The sequence below is a fragment of the Patella vulgata genome, chromosome 2 (assembly GCF_932274485.2).
Source record: "Patella vulgata chromosome 2, xgPatVulg1.2, whole genome shotgun sequence".
NCBI lineage: Eukaryota > Metazoa > Mollusca > Gastropoda > Patellidae > Patella > Patella vulgata.
In genome coordinates this window covers 27,933,813-27,961,303 of record NC_065880.2, presented here as the reverse complement: position 1 = coordinate 27,961,303, position 27,491 = coordinate 27,933,813, and the positions used below count along the sequence as shown (strand labels likewise).

The 27,491-nt window shown below is 33.0% G+C and overlaps 2 protein-coding genes across 3 annotated transcripts in view; one reads left to right on the top strand and one right to left on the bottom strand.

Moving 5' to 3' along the window:
- The window catches only part of LOC126812258 (HUWE1-associated protein modifying stress responses), an 8,175-nt gene extending 4,832 nt beyond the window's left edge, over nucleotides 1-3,343 (bottom strand). Inside the window, exons 1-2 of the mRNA XM_050538546.2 lie at nucleotides 2,977-3,343; nucleotides 439-510 (exon numbers count right to left, since the gene is read on the bottom strand). Of these exons, the coding sequence (XP_050394503.1) occupies nucleotides 439-510; nucleotides 2,977-3,172 (268 nt within the window). The 5' untranslated portion in view covers nucleotides 3,173-3,343. The remainder of the gene's footprint in view (nucleotides 1-438; nucleotides 511-2,976) is intronic.
- Nucleotides 3,326-27,491, top strand: LOC126812257 (ubiquitin carboxyl-terminal hydrolase 7). Of its 2 annotated transcripts, none has more exons than XM_050538545.2 (32): nucleotides 3,326-3,485; nucleotides 5,537-5,632; nucleotides 6,392-6,494; nucleotides 6,936-7,028; nucleotides 7,659-7,732; nucleotides 8,229-8,293; nucleotides 8,877-8,965; nucleotides 9,414-9,522; nucleotides 10,394-10,524; nucleotides 10,776-10,830; nucleotides 11,039-11,119; nucleotides 11,536-11,709; nucleotides 13,496-13,605; nucleotides 14,165-14,318; nucleotides 14,584-14,728; nucleotides 15,418-15,487; nucleotides 16,348-16,479; nucleotides 17,034-17,097; nucleotides 17,590-17,691; nucleotides 18,300-18,399; nucleotides 18,771-18,863; nucleotides 19,772-19,839; nucleotides 20,494-20,648; nucleotides 20,962-21,129; nucleotides 21,243-21,351; nucleotides 21,780-21,857; nucleotides 22,778-22,884; nucleotides 23,164-23,332; nucleotides 24,328-24,375; nucleotides 25,153-25,224; nucleotides 25,942-26,044; nucleotides 26,578-27,491. In XM_050538545.2, exons 1-32 carry the CDS (start codon nucleotides 3,458-3,460, stop codon nucleotides 26,682-26,684), a joined length of 3,252 nt encoding a protein of 1,083 aa, XP_050394502.1. In that variant the 5' UTR covers nucleotides 3,326-3,457; the 3' UTR covers nucleotides 26,685-27,491. The 2 variants fall into 2 exon arrangements, with proteins under 2 accessions (XP_050394502.1, XP_050394501.1); XM_050538544.2 differs by lacking the exon at nucleotides 3,326-3,485 and adding an exon at nucleotides 3,525-3,848.

Below are 27,491 nucleotides of genomic sequence, written 5' to 3'. Positions count from 1 at the left end.
AGTACCGGCAGTGTATTAATTTTACAACCAGGTGTATTGTTGGCTACTACATGTACCTAAAGTACATCTATTATTGCAATATATTGTGAACAATTTTCAGTATATCTATCAATATTTTAAAATAAAACTTGGGATTTAAAGTCTAGAAACTAAGATTTCAATATGTACTTACATACATGTATGACCATACAGTAAAAAAAAATGTCTAAAATCAGTATTTTTCTATGAAAATAAAAGTGCTTTTGCAATTTATTTTTACATAAAAACAAAAGAAAGTGTGGTTATGTAAAAATAAAACCATTTTAAATAATCAAACGTCTATTTGAAAACAATACGTGAAAATATTGATACACCAAACATCCTATTGTAGAACTAGAAAACCTACACAGCAATATACAGATATCCATCGTTTTTGACAGTTCTATGAATTTTACATACCTTTGTACAAACTTGTGACTGACATTGCAGCATTTTGAAAAGGCAACCACATTGAGTTACCTTGTTGGCGATCTGAAAAACACAAATTTTATTATATTGAAGTCTGAATATTCCAGAATAAAAAGAAAATAATACATGTACTTAGAGACTAAAAGGCCAGGCACAATCAAAAACATCCTACTATTAATGTCTTAAAAAATCAAAACTCTATTGGTCAATATAAAAATTGTCTAACCCCAATGGGACTTATGGCTATCTTGGGTTCCAGTACAAGCAAAAAGATCCTACTATTAATGTCTTAAAAAATCAAAACTCTATTGGTCAATATAAAAATTGTCTAACCCCAATGGGACTTATGGCTATCTTGGGTTCCAGTACAAGAATGAAACATCCACCAAAGAACCATAAGATATCCATGCACATACTAAAATGACATCAGGATAATCGGTTTATCAGCTTAAATTATCCTGCTTTGAATGTTGCCATATCTAATATTTTTACGAAAAGACTATTCTTTGTGTACGCACTATATTTCTTGATTGGTACTGCCTTCTATTTCAAGTTTGTTAAGGACTTCAAGTCAAAATGCAACTTATGGATTACCGTTAAAAAATTGCTAAGGACTTGTAAAAACTGTGCATGTTGGACAAATATTTTCTTTTATGTTCTAGTAGGTCATTTTCAAATAAATTCATTAGCATATTATTCCTTTTTAAATAAGCTTATATTGCCTTTACTGGAAATGAATTATCAAAGAACTGTTTAAAGTGCAACTAATGTTTTATCGTTTGGTGGGCCTTTTAATAATGTAACCACGTGTGTTGCATGTTAATATTTTCTTTTGTGTTTTGAATTGGCCTATTTCAAACAAATTCATCAGCTACTTTCTTTTATAAGCTTATCAAATACAAAAATAATACCGGCACAAGGAAACACTTTTTATATAAAACAGTCTTTTCATACACATTCAACATTGGAAATATTGCTGTTCCTTTAGAGGTCTATACAGTGTGTGATCCTCATACTGTATTTGATGACGAATGGTAAATTTTACTTGCATGTTTTGTTTTTTTTTTTATATAAAATTGTTTTTGGCTTTGATAAACTGATTTGACGACTGTATTCAACCTGTCCTTTCAATTGATTCGAAACGTCACCTACCGAGTACAAAATGTCACTATCCCAAGTCTGAAACATCAAGGACATATTTTTTTTTAGTCCGAAAGGTTGTCGGTAAGAAATGTCGCAGGACCGAAATGTCATGTAAAATCATAGCTGTAGTGTAGGCCTACGGGTAGCTAGAAATTACAATTATGGTTCACAGATTCTGACATCAAGCCAAACTAATTATTATTATGAAGGCTTTATTTCAAACCTTCGGTTATCGTGATTTCTTGACTATGGTCGAACTAACTGAATCCGAATTTCATTTCGTCCGGACCATAGTCCGAAAATACTGAACCATGCTATTCTGGCATGGTCGGGGTATTACCAAGATTGCGGTGTCAATGAAACGAAATTGTAGAATATTTAGAAAGAATCTATTTTTGTTAAAGGAGCTAAATCGCTAACATTTGGGACCTAGAAATTGACAAAAGTGGGTTGCAACGCATATAATACTGTAATATGAATGTATATAAACTGGTTTACATTCAATGGTTTCCGTTTTTACTCCAATTTCAAATCAGTTATGTTCGGCGAAATAAGCCAGCAGTCTCAATCGAGTGCAAATTTCTAGCGTCTGGTTATTCCAGTATACATACGCCGTTCGATTTGGTGCAATGTGTCTAGCCTCGTCCCTCGAGTCTCTTTTTACAACTGGGGCTGAAGCGCATTATGGTACACGATTCGTGTACCAATGGTAAAATGTTTATTTTGTCTTAAATATTGGATATCAAAAGCCCATCTTATTCCGGTAAGATCACAACATCAATGTTGATTTAATTTGACAAATAAATCGTGTTTTCAATGTTGAAGATTTTGGATGATATTGAGTTAGAGACTTAGCTACTTTAAGTATATGATTTAAAGGAAAGCTTGAAGAATTTTAAATGGTTGCTACTTCTGTAAGCAGATATTGTTTGTCTTGTATGTTATGTCTGAATCTATGTAAGCGACATCACCATGTCCCTGGGGGCAGCCATCTTTGAATAGACGATGGTTCGGACCTTCCGCATTTGGTTTCTATAGTTCCGACCACTGGTCATGAAAAAATTATAACCTAAGGCGGCTAAGGTCGACCTGTTAACCTACGTGTAGCTAGAAATTATAATTATGTTCACAGATTCTGACATCACTCCGAACCAATTTTGATTATGAAGTCTTTATTTCAAACCACACGGTTTGCCTAACCTATGATCTAAGTTTTAAAAAAATAAAGTTATCACTATCAGACATAATTATATCTGGGCTTGAGATTAAAAACAAAAATAACACCAACCCACACATTTCACAACACTATTTCATAATTACCCAAAATAAACATTAATAATGTATTGATTGCCAATCACTAATTTTGATATTCTAGTCATATAATACCTTTATATAACTGAGCAATCGCCGTCGCGGAGTTTTGAAATACCATCCATAAATTCTGAACTGCGTATTCTCTCTCAGCTGACAGTCTGTCGTCCATATTGGGTTCAGATTCGAGTTCATCCAGGCATTCATCTTCGAAGTTACTGAGCCAATTTTCATTCGTTTGATCAGATTCTTGGTTTTCTTCGGGGTTCATTTTGATAATTTGAAACTAAAGGAGTCCTTTTGGCTCATGGAACAATGTAATGCCCTTAAAATTATGATGTTTTGAAGACTTCCTCACACAGTCTCACAGACCTATTTTCCTGATCCTCTTTCTCAACCTTCGCGAACATTAACGGAAGGCATGATGACGCACGCGCATTGTTGACACTGTTTGACGAAAATTACCGAATGAGCACGGAGACAAAATTTGGGCTTAGTTGAGTTTTATGGTAGCCGTTGAAGGCTAAAAGTTATAGAAAGTCGCCTGTGTCAAAGAATGACCGCTAAAGTTTCATCAATGGATGGTAAGAATAGATTTACACAGCAGTTTAAATAACTTCGATCCCATACTCCCCTTTTATACAGAGGCGGCCATCTTGTTTATTTTTGTTGAGGGACGAGTGCAACACAGAACATTTTTCTCGAAATTTTACAGTAATTTGATTGTAGCAGTTTCCCCACTGTGGGGGTAAAAGCTACAGACATTGGGCGAATTACGAGTAAACACGCAAAAGTGACCGTCTCGCAAAGAAGCCCTCAGACTCCGGGGCGAGATCGCCATCGAACGGTCACTTCTAATGATATGAACAACAGCACGATGAACCATGTAAATGACAAGAGTGAAAAGCACACTGATCATGAACAAATGGAAACAGACCAGATTAAGGGTGTGTATTAATTATAATCTAATTAGGAAGATTGATTAAATGAGTGTGTTATGTAATAAAATTGACTTCATCTTCTCTTTTGTTGACACAATGAAACCGGTGTGATCTCACGAAAGTTGGTATTGTCAGTCACATGGTTGGCGGTAAAATACCGGCATGTTTATTGTCATAAAAGGTTTGACTGAAAGCAAATTATTCCTGAAATAATAAATATTTATTTATTAATGAAATTTATACTCTGTTGAATAAATCGTTATTGGTAAACATGTTTGAAATGTATATCAACAATCATTGAATGAGTTGCTATAGGAGCAGGCTGAAGTGAATTGGCTGGAATTGATGTATTTTGCTCTCTATTGAGTTATTGATCCACACTCTGGCATCTTGAGGTTGTCAAGCATACATCACAGATAACATTGAACTGTGTCCCTGTACAGAATAATATCAATGATCTTGCATGTTTCACACTTCATTGCAAAGAATTATTTCAGGTTTATTATTTCGTTGTAAATGTAGAGGTAATTTTAAGTTGTGTTTTTGTTCAGATTCATAATCATTTGTTGTGAACCTGATCATTGTAGACCAACCACTGTTCTTTATTTAATACAGGGTTATTATTATTTAGTTTCAAGTTCACTAAATGAAAGAAAAAAGAATATTAATTCAGGAAAACTGATAATTAATGTCACTTTTTTGCTATTTTAATCAGATTAATGGTCATACTGTACACAAGCTTTTAAATGTTCATTGGTTGTCAGATTAATACAAAATAAGTAATGGGAGTTATGTGCATGTACCAGTATGGTTTAAATGTACTATTAAATGAAAATCCATGTGTGCCCGACGTGGGCTTAATATAAAAAATACGATAATCATAAGAAAAAAATAGAAAGACAATTTTATGAAATTTACCAGTTGTGAATTAAAATAAGAATATTGTGATTAATTTTTTCTGTCTCATTTACACTGATTTTACATTAAATTGGGCATTGTTTAGCAAATCTGTTTAGCTGCACCTATAAAATGTATGTAATGTTAATTAATCAGGTCTAAAACTGTTGACTTTTTAATAAGGCCATTTTACTTGGACATCATAATGATTCATTGATTTGTAGCAGAATTTCAATTGATGGGGGGTTCGGTAAGGGATCTATTTACAGTAGGCTACTTCATTTTATTGCCCTACTTTATTATTTGAAGATATTGGAATGATTATTGTTGGTAATTTTAAACAGTGATCTAGTTCTATCGTCTGTAACAGCATGCAACTGCACAGCTGATGACATGTACAAACATGTAGTCTATATTCTGTAAGCTGACATACAATATGGTACATGTACTTGTTAAAAAATGATGCGATTATCTGAGAAAACTACAATTTTCATTTTATTCAGTTATGAATAAAACAAAACTAATTTAAATTTGAATAATAATTGACATATTGAAAGTATACATGTACATGTAACACAAAATCTGTTATATCACAGTGTTGACTCTTTCTTTGTAAGTAAACCAATACAAACAAATTAACATGTTAACACATTTTTTTTTTACAGAGATCAAAGTAGTCTAGCAATATTAAGACTTGACTACAAAGTTGCATAACTTGTTCCTTTTTTTCCATCAGAAAATAACTAAATTTGGATTTTGTAAAGCAGAAATTTACTAATGTTGATAAATTTTTTCAGAGGATAGTCAAAATGGAAGCGACTCAGTTAATAATGCTGTCAATGGCAACATGGAAGAGGCGGGCGCGACCAATCAAGAAGAGGACATGGAAGATGGTAAGAAAAGCATTAATGGTTTTAATTTTTCATCAGGTTGAATATTTCAACAGAATTACATAAATATTCAAATTATTTTTCATGGCAAATCCAACTAATTTTTTGGGTATTCGTTATTTGTTCACAGGTATAAGTAATGTAATTTGAACAGATTTTCTTTCCAGTAGGAAGTGTTTTTAGTCTTAATAACTAATTTCAATGAAATCAACGAATATTCCAAAGTAAATAAACTGATGAGAAAATTGATGATCCGAAAGATTTACAATTTCTAGAAATTTGAAAATGCTTCACAAAGAATAATAAAAAATTGATCCTATGAATGTAATTGAATAGTCAAAAAACATTCAAATACTAAGACTCTTCGAAGTAAACTCAGCTTTAGATCTAATAACCCCCCGCTAATCTAAGCTATGGTGACATTCATGTAGAACTTTGTTTGCCTAGCCCCATCAGTTTTCTCCTTGCCCCCCCCCCGGGTTTTCTATGTGCTCTCCATTTGCCTTTCTGCTCTCTGGCATTTATCCTAGCTCTCACTTGTGATATTATGATATCACATATTAGCTGTATCATGTAGTTCCAATGAAACAGTGTGGTAGTTTAGACATGTAGATCTTCATCGGTTTAAATTTGTTAGCTGTGTGGTTATAGCAATGAGTAGTTTGTGTTGGGTGTACCATGTATATTGTTTTATTTCAATCTATATTAGTTTTGTATCTGGTGTTTTTAAATATTTTAATGCAAAATTTTCTATTATTTTAGATGAAAGTAGAGCGGAGGCAACATTCCGCTATACAGTTGAGAACATTAGTAAATTAAAAGATACGTCTCTCAGTCCATCTTGTATGGTTCGTAATTTACCATGGTAAGTTTATCTGAATTATTAACCCACAAGCATCTGGACCACCAGAAACTACTGCACCTTCTAGCACATCATACCTCTCGAGTAACATGTATACTATAACTATGAACTATTAAAAGACTGGTTACTGATTCTGTGACTCTGGAGCTTTGGGACACATTTCTTCTCTACAGATGCTATTCACAGAACAATTGTATTAACGCGGCTCACGGGCTTGAACTGTGTAACGATAACAGGAAGATTTTTATCATGTCATCAAAATTTAAAGCAGTCTTTATTCATTTGCCAAGTTTATTGTTGAAAATCATTTTAAACTTTGTTATTAATTTCAAATGATTCCTAAGAATTATGAAATCCTTGTAAATTGTACTATGTAACTATCTGTAGTGTTGATAATATATTTCTTTTTAAAACATTCTCTTGTATGGTTATTTTTTTCTGCAGGAAAATTATGGCTATGGTGCGTTTTAACCAGAATGCTGAACGACAGAAAAGTTTAGGATTTTTTCTTCAATGTAATGCAGAGGCTGAATCCACGTAAGTTGGTGTTGAAAATAAATATAAAATTTCAAGTTACCGGTACTGAATGTAATTTGTAGTAATGAGGGCTACACATCTAGAAAATTAAAGAAAAGAATTCTTTTTTTAATTATCAGTATGTTCATAACCAGATATTACTATTAATACTTTGGAACTGAATGGTATGCAGTAGTACTACCCTGCTAAATGGTTATTTTCAATTTGCAGATAAATTGTTGACTCGTCTGATTGGAGGCAATGTGATATTTTTGACTAATCACAGCTTATGTTAAAAGAGTGATCTAACAATTACATGTATAAGGGGTTGTCCAAATCATGTTAGTTCAAATTAATGCTATTTTTACGATTTGAAAGGCCAATAGTGTGTGATAAAACCAATAATTTTATTGAATAATTTAAATGGACAGTTTCACATACATGTACATATGTAGATGACATCATGGGGACATGCTTAATCTATAGCTTAGATACATATACACTTAGTTTTGTCAGAGTTTACCTAATTGACCTACCCAGACAATGATGGGCCACGGTAGTATGTAGTATTATGTTTACAATACGTTTAACCCCATTCCTGTAACATGATCAATTTGTACTTGAATATGATACATGTATGTCTTTATGTAGGTCATGGTCTTGTCATGCTGTAGCAGAATTGAAGATAATCAACCAAAAAAATGAAGCTGAATCTTTCTCAAGAAGTAAGTATTTTGTTTACTTTCTGTGGAGACTCATTAATAATAAGCTTTTCGAACTGGATTTTTTTCAAGATCATTTGTTACATCTGTTGAATAAATTTACGTTCAATTTGGTTTGTGAACAAGATACTTCGGTGTGAACAACTCACTTGGCCATAAAGATTTAAGAAAGACTTATTTTTTCTCACTTTTCATTTAATATGGCCATTTGATAGTCAGTAAATAATTAATTCAGCTATCAATAGTTGAAACTGTAACTAAGATTGATAACAAAACACCATGTTTTCGGCTAAGCGCCTTCAATAATTTTTATATTTTGCCTGCTGTAGATAAAGTTTACCTACAGTTACTCTTAACACTGTCAGCAATGCCTGTATTGAATCCACTGTTTCTTGATCCATGCAAAAATTACAATACCTGTATCATGAATATATCATTTATTTACATGTTATTCTTGATACATTGCTAAAATTTAAATTTTTGTCTTTGTTTAATGTAGGAATTCAGCACTTATTTTATTGTAAAGAAAATGATTGGGGTTTTAGCCATTTTTTAGCCTGGAGTGTAAGTATCCTTTTATAATTATTATAAACAATATCAGTCTCTTTACATTTGCATTTTATATGAATGAATTTAAGCATATTGGTAAATTAATTGCTGATCTCAACCTCAAAAAATGATTAAAAGAAAGTAAACCCTTTGCACCCACCCCTTCCCACCTGAAATAATAATACAATAAGGCCAGTGTATCTATAATGCTGGGATTAGTGCCATGTTTGTCTCTACATGTATCATCACCTTGTTGCTTCCATTTAGTTAATCTGGTCTTGGTGTACAGAGCATTTTGTGAGGGTCCTATTGACCATAAGAAATCATTTCTCTTTAACAGCCCTGTCTTGCAACATATTGTTTATGATACATTAGTTTTAAATTTTTATACACTGTATCCTGCACTTAGCCAAATACAACTGGGTAGTCTGGATTACAAGGATATAGTGTTTTATTCAAGGATGTATGGATTCAACACTCCACTAAGGGAAAGAACATCGACCATGCACCAGATTAGTCACAAGTTTGGCTTGCTAACCACTGAGCCGGTTAATATTTATAACTTTTTTTAAAATCAGTTTTAATGTTTTATTTGTAGGATATGTTAGATCCAGAAAAAGGTTATATAAAAGATGATAAAATTATTTTAGAAGTTCATGTCGTAGCTGATGCTCCACATGGTGTCAGGTATGTTATTTGTTAAAAACATTAAACAATATTTCATTCAGAAATCAAAAGGGATTGCGGTACGGGCATATACCAATATGACAACATCTTGTTCTTCATGAAAACATCTTGTTCTTCATGAAAACATCTTGTTGGTATGGATACCATGTATATGTTGGACATTGACTTAAAAATTAGAGACAAGTAGACGGTTCTCAAGTTATGCAGACATATCTCCTAAACATCCCAGATTTAAGAGTAATCAAACCGCTGCAACTTAGAACTATCAATGGCTTTTGTCATACTGATCTTATATTTTTGAAGCTTGCTTCTGTGGAGCCAGAAAGATGCTTTTGTGCATGTAGGTATTGTATTTGGTTTGTTGAGGGAAAATGTCTACGACATTGTCTGAAGATTATCAAGATGAAATTTGTATGCTTATATTGATGGTATTTTTTTTTTATTTCAGCTGGGATTCTAAGAAACATACTGGTTTTGTTGGATTAAGGAATCAAGGTGCTACGTGTTATATGAATTCATTATTACAAACTTTATTCTTCACTAATAAATTGAGACAGGTAAATAACTTCTATTCTTAACGTTTTGACAAGGTTTCCTCTTGTCAGTGGTGCAGGACGGAGAACCTGTGTACACATTGACGTGCAAATAAAAGAACCCCTGGCAGTTGCAATTCGATATAAGAGGGCAAAATTTCCCTCATAACACACTGTATGGCATATGCACATCTTCATTAGTTTAGTCAGTGCAGAAAAGTAGGATGTTAAAGCTCATTACATTTAAGAAAAACATTAAAGGTCAATATTGGTGTCAGTAGTTATTACATGTGATAGAACTGGTTAAACACGTTCCAAATATAATTTTAACAAGGAGATCTTTGCTACGATAGATGCGTTATGAAGATTTCAAGAAAGGGAAGTGATGAACACAAAAGGGAAACACGAGTTATCCTATATAACTGACTAAAATGACGAGTGATAACAGATACACAGGCGAATTTCTGCTCACTAATAATTCCTTCGAAGACCAAAAGATGTTAAGTGAGGCTGTGAGAGAATATCTGATAATTCAAATAAGTAATTGAAAAACAGAAAACTCTGTGCATTACCATGTTTTTATTAAGTATACAATGAATAAAAACAGGAGATTTGATTGAACAGGAAGAATAGATTTCTCGGGCCATTGCTTCAGGAATATGCTCTCATCTGGAGTCAAGTCCCAATTAAAATTGTTGATTTCACTGGATTTTATTTTTTGATTTTATTTGTGGAATATCAGTCTGTCTTCTCTAACATTTTTACACCTATAAATAAAGCCAATGTTTAAATATAATCGATCGTGTGTTGCTGTACCGACACTTACATTAGTAAGTTACAGTCAGTATTTATATTGTGCGATAAAATTTAAGTTTGATTTTTTTCTATTTTTCAGGCTGTGTATCTAATGCCAACGGAAGGTGATGATTGTACAAAGAGTGTAGCATTGGCATTACAAAGGGTATTTTATGAACTACAATTCAGTGATAAACCAGTAGGAACTAAAAAATTAACAAGGTCATTCGGGTAAGTCAGTATTTACGGCTATGATTTCATTTTTGACATAATTTTAGGATTTTATATTTGACCATGGGAAAAAATTTGACGAAGTAATTTTAATGCAAAATGGAGCAAATTCTAATAAGCAGATCAAATTTTGTGTAATTATATGAACATGATAAAAATCTATTATTAAAGTTGCCGACCATTGACTTTAACACAGATAAACGAAACTTCTTATGAAACTGTTGAGAATATAAAGTTATTGTCTGTTGTAGTTGGGAGACCTTGGATTCATTTATGCAACATGATGTTCAAGAGTTGTGTCGAGTGGTGAGTATAAAATTTATTATGATCTGTAATTAGTATTATTAACTAATGGTATAGCTGAAATAGTTTAAGCAAAATTTGATTCAAAAATATTTATAATTAAGTACATGTCACAGATCCCATTATTATTTGTTGGGTTAACTTGTTGCAAAGAGATGATATGGTTACCATAGAGACTGAATAAAACTTTATAATTATTCTCATTTTTCAGTTGCTGGACAACATAGAAATTAAAATGAAAGGAACGTGTGTAGGAGGGACGATACCTAAATTATTTGAAGGAAAAATGCTCGTAAGTATTTTCTATAAATATTTTTGCATTTCAAATTCTTTATCAGATAGATACTTACTTCTTACTTAAAGTTTAAACAAATGTACATAACTACTCTTTTCAGATAAAAAATTGTTCTGATATGAATTTTGGGGAAGAGAGGGAGAGAAACAGGATTGAACGTCCACCAAACACAAATAGCTCATTTCAATTTTATTTCAACCATCCGCTTGCACACCATTGTCTTAACAGTAAGAGAAAATTGGAAGACTCGGAAAAAACGCACTGGACACTGCTCTTTTCAAATAAATAGTTGCTTCTGATTGAATTTTTTGTACATATATGCATCAATGCTTCTCTTAATTTTGAACATATTCATAAAAATAGTAAATTTTCCCTGATATCGTACTGTATTTTTTTATCTGTTTGTATTTCAGTCGTACATCCGATGTAAACATGTAAATTACTGTTCACAGAAAGAAGAAACTTTCTTCGATATTCAGTTAAATATTAAAAGTAAAAAAAATGTGATGGACTCTTTCAAAGAATATATAACTGTAGAAACTTTAGACGGTGATAATAAATATGATGCAGGTGAATACGGCTTACAGGTATGTTGACCCTTTGATTTGCCAATCAAGTGTGACCTCTGACTTGCATATAATTAACAGGATTGACCTTGAAATCCATTTATCTGACATGACTGATTAGAATTTCATAATTATCTTTTGAATTTCATATAGATAGATATACCAGAGTGCACCAAAATTATTTATAGGAGCGTTGTAATCGCGCTTGCCCCGTCCGAAAAATTTACATTTAAATATTTTGATAAATATGTGTTTTTCCCCCTTTTTCACGCTCACATCTTGCCCATTGTTTACAATCTTCAAATCTCGTATCTTATCAATAGACTGGATCACACTGACAGCCAGTGTCCAAAACAAACATTTTCTAAGCACAGGCCCGCAGGACTTGTAGAAACATAATCATTTGGGCCCCTCAAGTGACACCCAGGCCCAGTCAAGGTGATATTAATAATAATATATAGTTTCCAAGCAACCATCAGAGGAAAGGAAGTACATACATGTCGAACTCTGCTGACATCCCATCTTTGACATCACCAATTTTACTTAACGACTTGGGTTGCAAGACTTCCGAGAAATTGCGAGAAGGAAATATAGCACACATTTGATCGATGGATGAGTAATATTTCTATTTGTTATGAATCAAATTGTTTATTTCATATTTTCTCAGTGATACTATCGAATAATTATTGATGTGCAAGGCTTACGAGTTATCGCGAGAAGGAAATATAGTGCATGCTCGTTTGATGGATGAGTAATATTTATTTCATATTTTCTCAGTGATGTTGGAATAATTATTAAATTTTCAGAAAATAAAACATTTCACTGATCTGTTTGCAATGACAGTTGCTATTACTAAAGTTCATTAAATTTTAATATTACATGTAGTTCTAATGAATATCTGAACGTCCCAGATATTGGAAAGTTTATTCAATTAAATAAGCAAAACATCCCAGCTAATAATAGCTAAAGAACTATATATATAATATTTTTGATATTAATTGCTTGTATCTAAGATGATTGGACCTTTAATTGCTTGTATCTAACATGTTTAAACCTTTAATTGAATGTATCTGACAGGATTGACCTTTGACTTCTGTGTATCTGACAGGATTGACTTTAGACTTGCATGTATCTAACAATGTCATTTGACATTCATGTATCTGACTGACTTTTGACTGTCATTATCTGACATGAATAACTCCTGGTTTGACGTTTTATTTACATGTATCTAACATGATTGGTCTTTGACGTGACTATGATTGGCATATTTCTATATACACGATTGATCTTTTGCGTAAAGGTAATTGGCATGATCGACTATTGACAGGAGATATGCAATTTCATTGTCTTTTGAGATGTCAGTTCGATCCGTGTTTGATCCTGGTGTTTGCCGAGAAAGTTCATTGCCAGTAGTGCAGGACAATGTATAGTTGTTTAGATGGGATGAAAAACCAAGGTTCAGTGTACACATATCGGCGTAAAATTTCCCTTATAGCCTACTGTATGGCTTATGCCCGTCTTCATTAACCCAGTTGGAGTAATACGTCAAACCCCAGTTCATTTCATTTGAAACGTCAGTTTCAGTTATGTAAGATGATTAACTCCTGCATGACCAGTAGGTAACATGATCGACACTTATGTTACTATTATTTAGTATGATTTGCCTACCACTTATGAATAAGTTCACATGGCATGTAAACACAGTTGACCTTTAAGTCATGTAATGAATATTTGCATCTCGATTCCTTTTCTACAGCATTGACTTTTATATTGTTCATTTTACATCAGTTAATTTTGTGTTTTATAGGAAGCTGAGAAAGGTGTTGTGTTTATTAAATTCCCGCCAGTTTTACATCTTCATTTAATGAGGTTTATGTATGACCCAGTTACAGATACCAACATCAAGATTAATGACAGGTAAAACATAATAATATATTCACGGACTCACTACCCAATAAATCTGTTTTGTTTTACCTCTTTCTAAGAGAACGCCATCAGGAAATTGTTAGAAATCAACAATTATGTCTTCCCATCTCTGTCCCTTCTAATGAAGTGTAAAACATGAAATAATCATCTAAAATGGGAAGACAACTAGCTATATATGCCTTCCCCCTCTTGGCAGAAGTTCTTCTGAATAAAAGGAACCATTTTAAATATTTAACACCATATTTGTCCCGCATTTATCTATTGATAAAAAAAAAACTTTTAATTTACACACACCAATTGAATTGAATTGAATTGGAAGTGTATATTGAAATGGACTCTGTCCTTCCACCCTAGTTGTTTCCGGAGCACTTCTCAAAAACACTTCAAAATATCTTTATAAAACTTTTCACACTCATCAACATATACAGCAGTTGTGCCTTTTGCTAACTAGAAATTTCTCAGATTTAATTATTTAGAAACAAATTTGATCTAGTTGATAATTGAGTCTTTTTATTCATATTCAACTGTGACATTGATTTGATTCTTGCAGATTTGAATTTCCTGAAAGATTACATTTAGATGAGTATTTACAGAAGAAAGAAGACACGCCTGCTACGTATATATTGCATGGAGTATTAGTACATAGTGGTGATAATCACGGTGGCCATTATGTTGTATATATTAATCCTAAAGGAGATGGCAAGGTATAAATTAATCATAATTATCATTGATCGCTCTAATTTTGTGATTTCGTATGGAAATGATCTCCCCAACAGTCTTGATTTGCCGATCAACATGATCTCAACCAGCCAGATCTCCTTCCAACTAGCCTCATCTCCTCCCCGACCAGACAGATCTACCGAACCTGCTTGATCTCTTCCCTACCTGCCTCATCTACTACCGATCTGATCTCCCAGGTGGCCTAAAAATACACACCAATGACTAATGCCCATCTTTGTTTTATTTCAGTGGTGTAAATTTGACGATGATGTTGTATCTAAATGTACAAAGACAGAAGCAATAGAACATAATTTTGGTGGTCAAGATGATGATATGACTGTTAAACATTGTACTAATGCTTACATGTTGGTCTACATACGAGAAAGTTTCATCAGTAAGTCTCTTCTCTTTATAGCAAATACATGAAAACAGAACACAAAGCAGGACACAGACATTGTTAATGGCGCTGATTGTAATTTAGGGGATTTTGGTTCTATAATAATTTGAAAGTTGGATTTCTAATATGAATATCACTGCAAAAATGGTTCATTTCCTTTAAGTATTTACAAAGATATGTGATGAATTGTAAAATCCTCTGCATACAACATGTAAACAAGCCAGCAGAACTGATACATGTTGGGTAAAATCTTTTGATTAAATCGAGTTGAATCCAAGCCAAAATATTATGTAACATTGATATTTTGGTTTTGGTTACATGAATATATTAGATATCATCAGAAAAATCAAATGACAATCAGCAGCTTTAAATTACCCAAAAAAATATCAACAAAGGTGGTTGACATGCCAGGTTACATGCCAAACCTTGTGGGTTCTGTCCAGTTTCTCTGATTGCGTCAGGCTAAAGCACATCAGTAGGGAGAGGGGTTTTACATAGGCTAAGCCTGTTCACCAATCCCATTCAGAAATCCTGAATAAAAATATTGTTTATAAAAACAAAAAAAAAAAAAAATAAAATGACAAATTTTATTTAATGAAAAACATTGAGAGCTATTTCACTATATTGTGATACACACAATGTAAATATACTAAAACCCTGTTATAGTTATATTTGGTTTGTTGTAGATGAATGCCTTCTACCTAATGGAGATTTAGACATTCCAGAATCATTAGAAATCAGATTAGCTGAAGAAAGGTAATTTGAAATATTTTCGGCTTTTTTTAAATGCCTGAATGATTGTAAAATATCTCTTGTTGAGATATACAGATATTCACTGGCATATACAGTGAAGATAACACCTTACAGAAACTAGAATTTACCTATAGATTAGATATTTTGGATAAAGACTCACCCCATTGTTCAAGGAAATAAAATGGGGTTTATCGTCCTAATGTTCTGCTCCAATTGGGCTAATGAAGACGGGCATACGCCATAGTGTGCTATGAAGGAAGTTTTGAATACGCACCAATCTGAATGACTGTACATTGTCCCTTGCCAGACCCTTGATCCTGCACCACTGACAAGAAGCAACCACTCGGGAAAATACTGATATGAACTTTCTCGACCAATGCAATTATTGAACACTGGACCTCCAGGTTAGCAAGCCATCGTCTTGCTCACTGAGCCATTGTTCAAGGAGGCCACAGTAGTCGAGTGGTAGGACACCCTCCTCTCAAATAGGATGTCTCAGGGTTTAAGTGCCTTTCAGATTGTTCTAGCCCTGTTGACACTAGTCGGGTGTAGCGGCTGCTGGCCTGACAAAAAATCCAAAACATTCACTTAGTCTTTTGGATGGGACAGAAAGCTAAGGTTCAGCTGAGTACCATAGATCTTAAAATCCATTTGATTCCCATTAGTCCTCGTTATCTATGGTTAGACAGACCACCAGCCAGAATTAGATGCACTTAGAGGGTATTGAATAAACAATGCTATGTGTACACATTGTAATGAATGAGTTGATAAGAATATCATTGTTATAGGTATAGTTAATTTGACTCAAATCCAAACTACTGTCTCTTCTACTGAATTTTAAATAACTGTTTTGTCTTCTTTAGACGATTAGATGCACAGAAACGGAAAGAGAGAACAGAAGCTTATTTATATATGAATGTACAAGTTCTTCTTGAAGATCACTTCTACGGTCATCAAGGCAATGATCTGTTTGATCCAGAGAAAGTAAATTATAGGTAAGACTTTGTGGAAATAGCAGAAATTCAGTTATTCATGGTATCTTTATCATTTCATAACCAAGGTTTACAGTAAAAGAACATTTACTGTAAAGGAAGGGTTACAGTTAAGCAAGGTTCATTGTAAATGAAAGGTTAATATAAATAAATGAAGGGTTACTATAAATCCAGGTTTACTGTAAAGTAAGAGTTAATGTAAAGGAAGATTTAATGTAAAGTACTGTAAGGGTTAATATGAATTAAGGGTAATAGTTAATAAAAAACTATAATTAAGGTTAATAAAAAACAAGGTTTACTGGAAAGTAAATTTAAAAAAAAAAAGGAAGGGTTACTGAAAAGTAAGGGTTAATAAAAGGAAAGTGTACTGTAAAGCAAGGTTTTCACATAAAAGTAAGATATAAGATATTGTAGGATTACTTATATGTTGAAAATAAGATTTTAGAAATATGGTATTAATTTCAGGAATCCACACAGAAAAGTGTAAAGCTAATCAGGTTACCAAAAATGCTTTATATTGTTCTTGTATTCTATTCTTTATAAATCTTTACTTTCAGAATATTTAAAGTTAAGAAATCTTTCTCAGTTATGGAATTCATGGAGATGTTATCTGAAAACCTGGTATGTTTTTATTTTAAAAAAATTGGATTATATACTATTGGACAAGTGATTCAATCAAGGACAATTTATTCATGGATTTTACTGAAGTGGTAGGATCATTAAGCTGAACAAGAACTAATAAAAGAAGGGGATAACGCCAACCCAACACAAATGAGGTCATTTTGGGACTAACATATAGATGATTTTTATTTCAATAATTCACTTGATGTTAGAGCTCTTGAGCATAATTAGATACTAATTATTGTTTATTACTAATAAAGATTAGAAAATCAAGTTCTCTATAGTGGTAGGAAACCAAAAGATCTGAAAGAAAACCCAAGAGGTTGAGCTTGACTCGGTTGACAGACCTGAAGATTTGAGGCATGCATGTTAGATTACTCATCCACCCAACCGATCAGCAACAGAACTAAATATAAAAAACTTATGACTAAATTGACTGTATTCTTACGAAAAAGAAAAGTTTATAAAATCTTTGATTTATTATTTTTGCAGAATTTCCCAATTAATCAGATACGGTTGTGGCCATTTCAATCTCGTCAGAATCAAACGTTTCGACCAACAATGCTCGATATGGAGGTGGATCTCAATAAAAATGTAAGTATATGTTTGGAAATCCTTACAGAATATTCCACAAATAGATCCACAGAAGATAATACAAATTAAAACAAAACTTAAGATAAAACTAGTCTCTTATCAACAAAAAGGATTATAAATATTCCACAAATCATAAAAGCTAAAGCTAATCTCTGTCAACAGATGGGGATCACGTGGCTAAGTGGGTAAGCTCCTGGTTCGCTAGCCTGGAGGTCGGATGTTCGATCCCTGCATTGGCCGAGAAAGTTCATCCAGATTTTCTGGCGTGGTTTCCCCTTGTCAGTGATGCAGGACGGAGGGCCTGACAAGGACAGCTGTCTAGTCATTCGGATGGGACGAAAAACCAAGGGCCCGTGTACACATTGGCGTGCACGTAAAAGATCCCTTGGCAGTTGGAATTCGATATAAGAGTAGGCCGTAGCGCCGCTACCCGGGCAAAATTTCCCTCATAGCACACTATATGGTGTATGCCCGTCTTCATTAGCCCAGGTTAGGAGCAGAACAGTAGGACGTTAAACCCATTTCATTTCTGTCAACAGATGTATTATAAATATGAAGAACTGGATGATGTTGCATTAAATGATTGTGGTTTGTTTTTAATATTATAGATAATGGAAGCAGCAGAGAATGACAGTCCATGGTCGGTATTTGTAGAAACATTAAGTCCGGAAAGTGGTTTAAAAGAATTACAACCATTTGATAAAGACAGTAAGTTTTTGTAATATTTTGAAGGACTCTCTTTATTCTGATTGAATCCAAGCCAAGAGGTTATCTCCCATTGAAATTTTTGGTTTTTAATTAAATGTTAAATTTGGATTTTATCTTAGTTAAAATTTCGTGAAACAGGTCCCAGGATTGGTGATTTTTAACAGAGGATAGTTAAACACTTGGTTTTTAAATTACATGTAATGATAAAGATTTTAATCAGATGTAACATAATATTTGTAATTAGAACATAATATTTGTATTTAGAACATAGTATTTGTAATTAATATTATAATTAGATATATAACATGATATTTGAAATTAAATATCTAAATCTAAAATAATATTTGTAATTATTTTTCTCTGTGTTACAGGTGATGTGTTAATATTTTTAAAGATGTATGATCCTAGAACTAAATCATTATCGTATTGTGGTCATATTTATGTGCCAATATCTGCTAAAGTAGGTGAGTATACAAAGATGGTTGACATTTCAGATAAAAAAAAAGTCGTGAGAGGGAGAAGAGTTGTTGTAAATTGATTCAAAACTCAGGCCTTCACCTCAAACTCGATGTGAAAATTAAACACTTCTTTATCAAGTCCCTTGTCCATTATAACCGTCCTGTATAATTAAACACTCAGACCTTTACAATCAAGACTACAATATCAAGACTAATATCAAAACTGATAATCCTGCCATCCAAGCCAAGTGCAGATATTAAAATTAAATTTGAAACCTTTGGAAATGAAACCTGTACTACAAATCAGTCTATGAATAAATACTATGAGACGAAATGCCCCATTTCTCAGCTGTGAAATAAAATAGCGACAAAACAATATAATTCATCAGGTTTCATCAATGATATTTAGAGCATTGACAACGTAAAGAATCCATGGAAATGGAGTTAGGTAGAAAGTGAGGTGGGCTGGAAAGCAGTGGGCCTTTTCATTAGGAAATTATATCAACCAGAAAAAGGCTACTGTAATGTAGATTTTAGGAAATTAACTACGGAAGTCGGGGGTGTTGTTATGTTTCTTATTTCTTTGACTCAACTGGCACTTGTTGAGTATACTGCTACTCCAAATTTGACCAAAAAGTGGCCCCAGAATGCACCATTGCAAGTTAAATTATTAAATTGCACGCTGAATTAGTTACTTTTGGGAAAAGACAAAATCATACCTGCCTGGTATAATCACAGCTATTGTGGTGGTGTGGCTCCCAGACAGTATATATGAAATTAGTTTTAAAAAGTCAGGCAAAGATATGAATTGGTAGTCGATTATAACAATCTAAACTTATTAAAAAACAAGTATTGACTTAGATGTTTCTAAATGTGTACTTCCGTAATGTCATATATATTTGAATATTTTACAGTGGAATTAGAGCCAGAGTTAAATCGAAGGGCTGGGTTTGCACCAGGAACTCCACTTCTTATATTTGAGGTATGAATACATTTTTTTATTACAAAATTAATATGCATATATTGTCAATCTTTTGGCTGGGTATTTGACTGAAAAAAAAGATTCAGAGTGGATTGCTTTACTTCATGTACGATGGCTAGATTTTAACAAAAATAATACAACTGTATATTCAAATAAAGTGGCTTGATCTGATGTCTTGTTTCCATCTGTTTATAAAAATTGTCAAAATTTTCTACTAAATTTCCATTTAGGATTTTTTACTAATTTTGAAAACAATATAAAAAAATATATATGACTCATAGTTAAAACATGCTTATTTTAGCCATGACCTGACAGAGTTGTCTCAGATTTTGCTTATATAACGGTGTAGTCAAATGAAATTTTATTTGTTTTTACTAACCTTTTCAATCACCTCATAATGCCTCTTTAATCGGTGTTTTTTTTTTTTAAAACAAAACTACCATGGATTGAATGCATATAGGTTTCCTGTAGAATATAGAAATAATTTGGGACCAAACTACAGTGTTGTTTGCTGTTAAACATTGGCAAAATATTGAGTAGCTATTTATTTATGAAGACCCCAAAGAACTAGAAATTAAAATGTTTTTTTTCCCTATAGGTCTAGTTTTAAAGTGACCTGCAAGATCTGCATAGAATTTGAATGTTTTTTTGTAGGAAGTGAAACCTAATTTAATGGAGAAACTGGTTGATCTAAGTCTACCTATAGAGAAATTATTAGATGAATTAATGGATGGTGATATACTTGTTTACCAGAGAAATGATCTAGACTTAGAATCCTTCGAATTACCTACCGCTAAAGATTACTTCAAGTAAGACATTCGTACATCATTAAAAATAGCGAGCAGCAGCATTGATTGATGAAATTTCAATTCAGCATATCTTTGTAAATAATAAACCGAATTGAACCATTTCTGGACCGATATTCCTACTATAGATTCATATTTCACAATATTTTATTTGTATTCATATTTCACAATATTAGAGTGTGCAGTTATTTTTTTTCTTCTTCGAGATTATTAGATATTATATGTTAGAAATTTGAAGAGTATTATATTTGCAAGGGATTAGGAATTCCTCAAATGACAATCAGTGTGGCTTTAATGTTATTTTACTATATTGTAGAGATCTATATTATCGAGTTGAAGTTACTTTCTGTGATAAAACACAACCAAATGATACAGGTTTCACCCTGGAACTATCTCAACGTATGTTATACGATCAGATGGCCCAAGCTGTAGCTGCTCATATTGGTACAGATCCATATCTATTACAGTTTTTTAAATGTCAAAGGTACGTCACTTTATATATAGACAGTTCGATCTAGGTAATAGCTGAGAATTTTTGTTGGGATTTTTCAGCTTTTGTTAAGTCCTTATTTGAAATATTTTGTTTATTATATCTAGTTATAGAGATATTCCCGGTAATGCAGTACGATGTACGTATGAAGGTTCATTAAAAGATTTACTACTATACACAAAACCACGGCAGCCCAAAAAAATATTTTATCAGCAGGTAGGTCAATCATTATTAGAGCGGTAGCTCAAAAGTGTACCACATGAAAATCTTACAGCAGTGTATTGTACATCTTCAGGTATTACAAAAACACTCTGAGAGACAAGCCCCAGTTTCATAAAGCATTCTCAGACCTAAGTTGAGAATTTACTCATAATTGTTCGCCTTATTTTAACTAAAATATAGCCCTTTATAAAACTTATTGTTTAAATGTATCAAATACATTAATAGTAAGAAACTATGTGCAAAGTTTTGCATTTCTCTGGTTTTTCACTTCAGAATTTTGACAGTGTTTTAAATTAAATTTTTTGAAATTTTAATTTAATATCATTTGAATTGACTCACAGGTTAGTTTCTCCAGTCAATCAATTTCACTGCTAGATTTTTATGTGAATGTTGTACCGTATTATTTTTATTTTATGTTTTAGTTAAGTATAAAGATAAATGAATTAGAAAATAAAAGACAGTTTAAGTGTACTTGGGTGAATAGTAAATTAAAAGAGGAGGTATGTACTTATCTATTGTTACCTAAATACAATATGACCAATCGGCTATGGTCCCACTTCATAAGCCAACTTATTAATCTATTGTAGAAGGAAAAGGGGGCTGTAATAATTTAGACCCTCAACTTCTCTTGAATTGGATGTCCATGATTTGAGTCTCATTTCGTGTTAATAACCATCAGGATTTTACAAGCCTTTCAACTAATTTTAAGAATTGATGCCTCCATAGGCAAGAATGTGTGTATAGTTATCATGAGAATGTTGTCAGTGCCATATAAATCTCTTTAATTTGGATTTATGATTGCATAAATAGAATTTATATGAATTTTAATACTACTACTATTTATGGGGATCACATGGTTAAGTGGGTAAGACGCTGGCTCGCTAGCCTGGAGGTCGGGTGTTCGATCCCTGCATTAGCAGAGAAAGTTCATTTAGATTTTCCAGTGGGGTTTTCCCTTGTCAGTGATGCAGGATTGGACGAAAAACCGAGGTCCTGTGTACACATTGGCGTGCACGTAAAAGATCCCTTGGCAGTTGGAATTTGATATAAAAGTAGGCCGTAGTGCTGCTGCCCGGGCAAAATTTCCCTCATAGCACACTGTATGGCGTATGCCCGTCTTCAATAGCCCAGTTTAGGAGCAGAAAAGTAGGACGTTAAACCCCATTTCATTTCATTTCGCGAATTTCAATATTTAGGTATAACTGTAGTTTGAATCAGTATGTGTTGATGTCAAACTGTTAGTGATATACAAACCGGAATCAACAATGCTGTTCGCAGCATGTTTCTCAATGAAGACAGTCATCTGATGGAAACAGTTCCGTATGTTTGTTGCTTGAATAATACATAGCAGTAGGAAAAAATTCTCTGTTGCCACAAAACATTTATCCATGTTGCTAATAAAACTAAACTTATATTACAGCAAGAGTTGGTGTTATATCCAAACAAAAATGGTCGAGTTAGTGATTTATTAGAGGAAGCAAAGAAACAGGTAGAATTGTCCAAAGAACATGGCTCAGGGAAACTAAGGTTAGTAGTTCGAAAATGAGGTGAGCATCCCAGATCTTTCACTTCAAAATTTGTCATGTTTGGCTTGCCTTTGATTATCAAGATATTTTGTCAATGAATATGACCATCAAATGGTTTTACCCAGCACTTATGTGGCTCAGGCTTGTTTATATCTCTACAGATAATACAAAATGTCTTTGTAAATTCCGAACAGGACGACTGATCCATTCAAATGATATTGCTTTTAGAGATTCAGCTTTCATAGTATTGTAGTTTACAAGTTTTCTGTTTTTCTTCTAGATTATTAGATATTATAAGTTACAAAATATTGGCTGTACAGAAAGAGGATGTAGCATTAGAAAGTTTTAACCCAGCAGGAACTAAAACATATCGTATTGAAGAAATCCCTAAAGATGAAGATAATTTATCGGATGATGAACTTCTTATACCAGTAGCTCATTTTCAAAAGGTTTGTTCATTTACATTCCATCTAAATAGTTATATTACTTCAGATGATAGTATACTGTAACAGATGGAACAATACAGCACAGGTGCAAGGCTGTCGGTAATTTTTCACAGTTGATTAGCAGCACTGCTAATCAAAAAGTCCAATTTTGCCAAATTTGATTAGCAAATTTAAAACTTGATTAGCAGTTTTTCAGTTTCAACATAAAACAACCTAAATAACTAGATATTACTTTAATTATGATTAGATTTCATTCTTCGATTTTTTGGGGGAATGCCACATGTAGTTTTGACAGTTTGTGAATGTGATGTAGACTTTTGGTTAAGTCTTATGTCTGAAGCCAATTCTTGGCAGTGTCTTCCAATGCCCCACGCATTTTAATTGTTATTTCTTCGTTACGTTAGAAATCTTCGTTAGAAAACAATTTTGTTTGCTTTTTATCATGTATTACAATTTTTGTTCAATACTTTGATTTATCATTTTACAATACGTTAACATGTATTTATTTATTTATTTATTTATATTTTATTTACAATAAGTGGGGGATACACTGGATTTACTGCTTTCAAAATGAATACTGATATACTACTTGATTCCCTATTTCCGGTTTAATAGTCCCTATTCATAGAGTTATGTCCCTGTATTATATAGTATAATGAATTGTGTCTGGGTAGTTTGAGAAGAAAATGTCACACAGAGAATTCAGTTTCGTTTATAAAATTTTATTTGATATTTTATACACATTGAAAATTTTGAGAAAGCCTCATAGTCTTCAAAATGTGGATAAATCTTTGAGTCAATATCCAAAATGGCAGGCATTATAATGATTCGCAGTTACTGCGAATCAAAAATGTTAGATTTTAATTTTTGATTAGCAACGGACAAAATATGTATTGCAAATTGTGCTGCGATACTGGTTGTTGGCATCCCTGCACAGGTGTCACAATATGATACAATGCATTGGTACACTACATATAAAAATTTTATTTTGATTTCAGGAAATTTACTCAACGTTTGGAATACCTTTCTTATTGAAAATAAAAAATGTAAGTACAACCAGTTTTTAATTCTAACCTTGTGTCACTCTTGCATTATAACCCAACTTCCCATACTGGAAAACGAAAATTGTTCCCAGGTTTGTGTCAAGATCTAGTCCGTCTCTTTCAATGCATATGTTAGAGCTTATATAAGGAACACAATATTGTCTACCATAAGATATAAGTCCACCACCAGCTTTTTAAAGGTCATCACAAAAATTGTAATCTTAAGTCAAAGGAGCAATAACTCCATTGAATTGATTTCATTGACGGAAGTGTTTACTAGGGGGATACTCAATTGATGTTTCAGAATTAAATTCTATCAATCCCACAAAAGAGTGACAATGCCCCGTCTGCATAAGAAAATATCTCAGCCAACTGTGTTAATTACATCATGGGTCTACTCTGTGTCCGGTCTCAATTCCATGTCTATTGGAAATATGTCAATTCGGGATGTTCTGGACTAACCATCTATCATCCTAGGTTTAGGAAATGATCAGAAGGTTTCCTGCGAAAGATGTACTAAACCATCCCAGCAAATTAGTAGAATCTTTGACCAGTTGAGTGTTCACATGGTTTTGTTGGCTGGGGAATAACCATATGTCAAAACGATGCCCAACTCGGAAATTTGAATAAAAAGTCATAAACTGTGTCTAGTAGAGCATTTAGTATTTAAAAAATGTGAAATACGGACATGGGTGACAATATAGACATACATACAGATTATATGGGTATACAAATGAATGTTAATTAATTGGCCCATCATTATTCTTGTGTTTTTGACAGAATGAACCATTCACAGCAGTTAAAGAAAGAATACAGAAGAAATTAGATGTACCAGAAAAAGAATTTGAAAAGGTAATTTTAGTAGTGAAGTTGGCTAATGAAGCTGGATATACACCATGCAGTGTGCTATGAGAAAAGTTTTGCTCGGATAACACTGTGGCCTAGTCTTATTTCTGTTTCCAATTGTCAGGGAAGCTTAGATGTGCTGCTAATATCAATACTGGATCTTGTTTTTTTCTACCAACCCAATGACTGAACACTTTTTTTTGTGCCCAGGCCCTCTCTCCTGCACGATTGCCAAGGAAGAAACCATGCTAGGAAATTCTGAGGAACTTTCTCAGCCAACACAGGGATTGAACCAGGTACCTCCTTGTTAATGAACTAGTGCCATGTTTTCCAAGCCACTGTGACTGAATATACATTGGGGCTGTATTCAAGTTTATTAATGAAAATTGAAATATGAAACTATCAGGAGTTTGGTCAAAGAGTATAAAGCTGTTATACCCCAAGTTTCATTCCAAAATTGTAATGGATTAGGAATAGTCGTCTGTTTAACCTTGCCAGTTTTATTTGATATTTGCCCTCCACTAAAGTGACTTTTATGATATAAAAATACACCTTGTTATTCCCCCCCCCCCCACCCACCCACCAAATTACTACTTCCGTTGAATGGATGTTTTCTCTGTCCAAACTGTGTAATAATTGTGATATTTAAGATTTTTTTCTTGTCAGAATGTAATATCTTTTATTTGCCATTATATTATACTAATGATATTTTATATATTTCAGTATAAGTTTGCTATTGTAATGCTGGGTAAACAAGACTATTTACCAGAAGATGAATCAGATCTCCGGGTTAATCTTAGTCAATTTAAACCCCATACTATGCCAGGTAAAAACCTCCCTCAGTTTAAAAACTTCCCGGGATGAAAACTCAATAAACCTAAGACAATGTCAAATAAAAACTGTCATCAGTTTAAACTCAATAGAGTGATGAATACAAACCTGTAAAATCAAATTTAAACCATTGTCAGAATATCAGCCACAATGGAAGCAGATCTTTAAGGCCAACAATCCGAAACAAATTTAAACCCTATGAAGTGACCGATAAAAACCTGTTAATAGACAGTGGACCGTTAGTTAGCGCTATCGGTACCCGTTAGGTGGTTAATTATAACATTAATAAAACCTAATTTAAACCCTCCAAGTAACGCATCCCTTTTATAAGGACTGCATGGCCTGTTATTTTAATAAAAAAATTTAAAAAAACAAAAACAGCCCACTTATTTTCCTTTTAAAGGGAAGTAAGTTTATTAACTGATTCTTCATACATATTATTGATGGTCGTAAGTTCCACTGGAAAATTGTAATTGACTTTTTTTTGTATGGCTTTAATTTGATTTTATTTTCTTTTTTTTTTTTCAGGAGGTGGCATGCAGGCCCGTCCATGGTTGGGTTTAGATCACGTTAATAAAATGCCTAAACGAACTCGCTACAATTACCAGGAAAAGGCCATCAAAATCCACAATTGAAAATTATCGACCAATAATATTATAAGTGCTCTCTTTGCGTTTTACTTTGAATTGCTGCTGTTCACATTTAATTTTAAAAAATAAAACAAAAGATACCCGTCAATCATCTCCTGGTTACTGTGACTAATAATAAACCAATCGGTGAAAAGCTAGATAAGGTCGAGCAACCAATTATCAAGCACCACCAGAACGCAGCAAATCCTACCTAAGAGAATGACTTTAAACAACACCTGCCATCAACACTGTTATTCTTCACAGGTTCTCGTCAGTTCTGAAGCATTTAATATATCACACGTATTTGAATAATTCTAAACGTTTTTGATCAATTGAGAGACGACCAATCAACTGTTGTTTGAGTAATTTTAAACTTTTTTCATCAATTGAGAAACAGCCAATCAATCAACTTGTGTTGTGTGATAATGATATTATTTAGAAGTTGGTATCAAGACATTTGATTGATCTATATTTAACGGCTGGCCAACTCCTAGTAAACCAATATAACGTGTACCTACCACATAAGTGAGTTTCTATGGTTAAAATTGTGCAGATGTTTATAATGTGACTTTTATGTTTACGGTGCATGAAAACTGGCATTCTGTATGTTATGTTTATATTTAAGTGTTCTGTCATTATCGACAGTTTTTATTGTACAAAAAAAAAAGAATAAAATAACTGTGTATTCCACCATCACTAGATGGATCTTATTTTGTCTCTTTTAACAGACAAAGTGAGTTTATCCAACAGAGGTTGGTTACTTTAAGACGCTGGACCTCTTTGATTTAGTTCAAAATAAAAAGTTAAATTCAA